Source organism: Alligator sinensis, unplaced genomic scaffold (assembly GCF_000455745.1).
Source record: "Alligator sinensis unplaced genomic scaffold, ASM45574v1 scaffold7_1, whole genome shotgun sequence".
In the NCBI taxonomy this organism is placed as follows: domain Eukaryota; kingdom Metazoa; phylum Chordata; order Crocodylia; family Alligatoridae; genus Alligator; species Alligator sinensis.
In genome coordinates, this window is record NW_005841843.1 from 856,658 (window position 1) to 856,908 (window position 251).

General features: G+C 71.7%; 1 protein-coding gene across 1 annotated transcript in view; it reads left to right on the plus strand.

Moving 5' to 3' along the window:
• The window catches only part of CCNG1 (cyclin G1), a 6,778-nt gene that overhangs the window by 175 nt on the left and 6,352 nt on the right, over nt 1-251 (plus strand). Inside the window, exon 2 of the mRNA XM_006015708.3 lies at nt 3-213. Within this exon, the coding sequence (XP_006015770.1) occupies nt 3-213 (211 nt within the window). The remainder of the gene's footprint in view (nt 1-2; nt 214-251) is intronic.

The window sequence follows — 251 nt, forward strand, 5'->3', positions numbered from 1 at the left end:
GCGGCGCTGCTGGAGCAGGAGGTGCGGGGGCAGCCCAAGGCGCCCGGCCTGCGCCTCGTCGAGGGCGCCCACGACACGGGGCTGCGCGTGAGCGCCCGCCTGCGCGACTTCGAGGTGAAGGACCTGCTCAGCCTCACCCAGTTCTTCGGCTTCCGCCCCGACACCTTCTCCCTGGCTGTCAACTGCCTCGATCGCTTCCTGGCCAGGATGAAGGTAGGGCTCCTGGGGGGGGCCCCCCTTCTGCAGCGCGA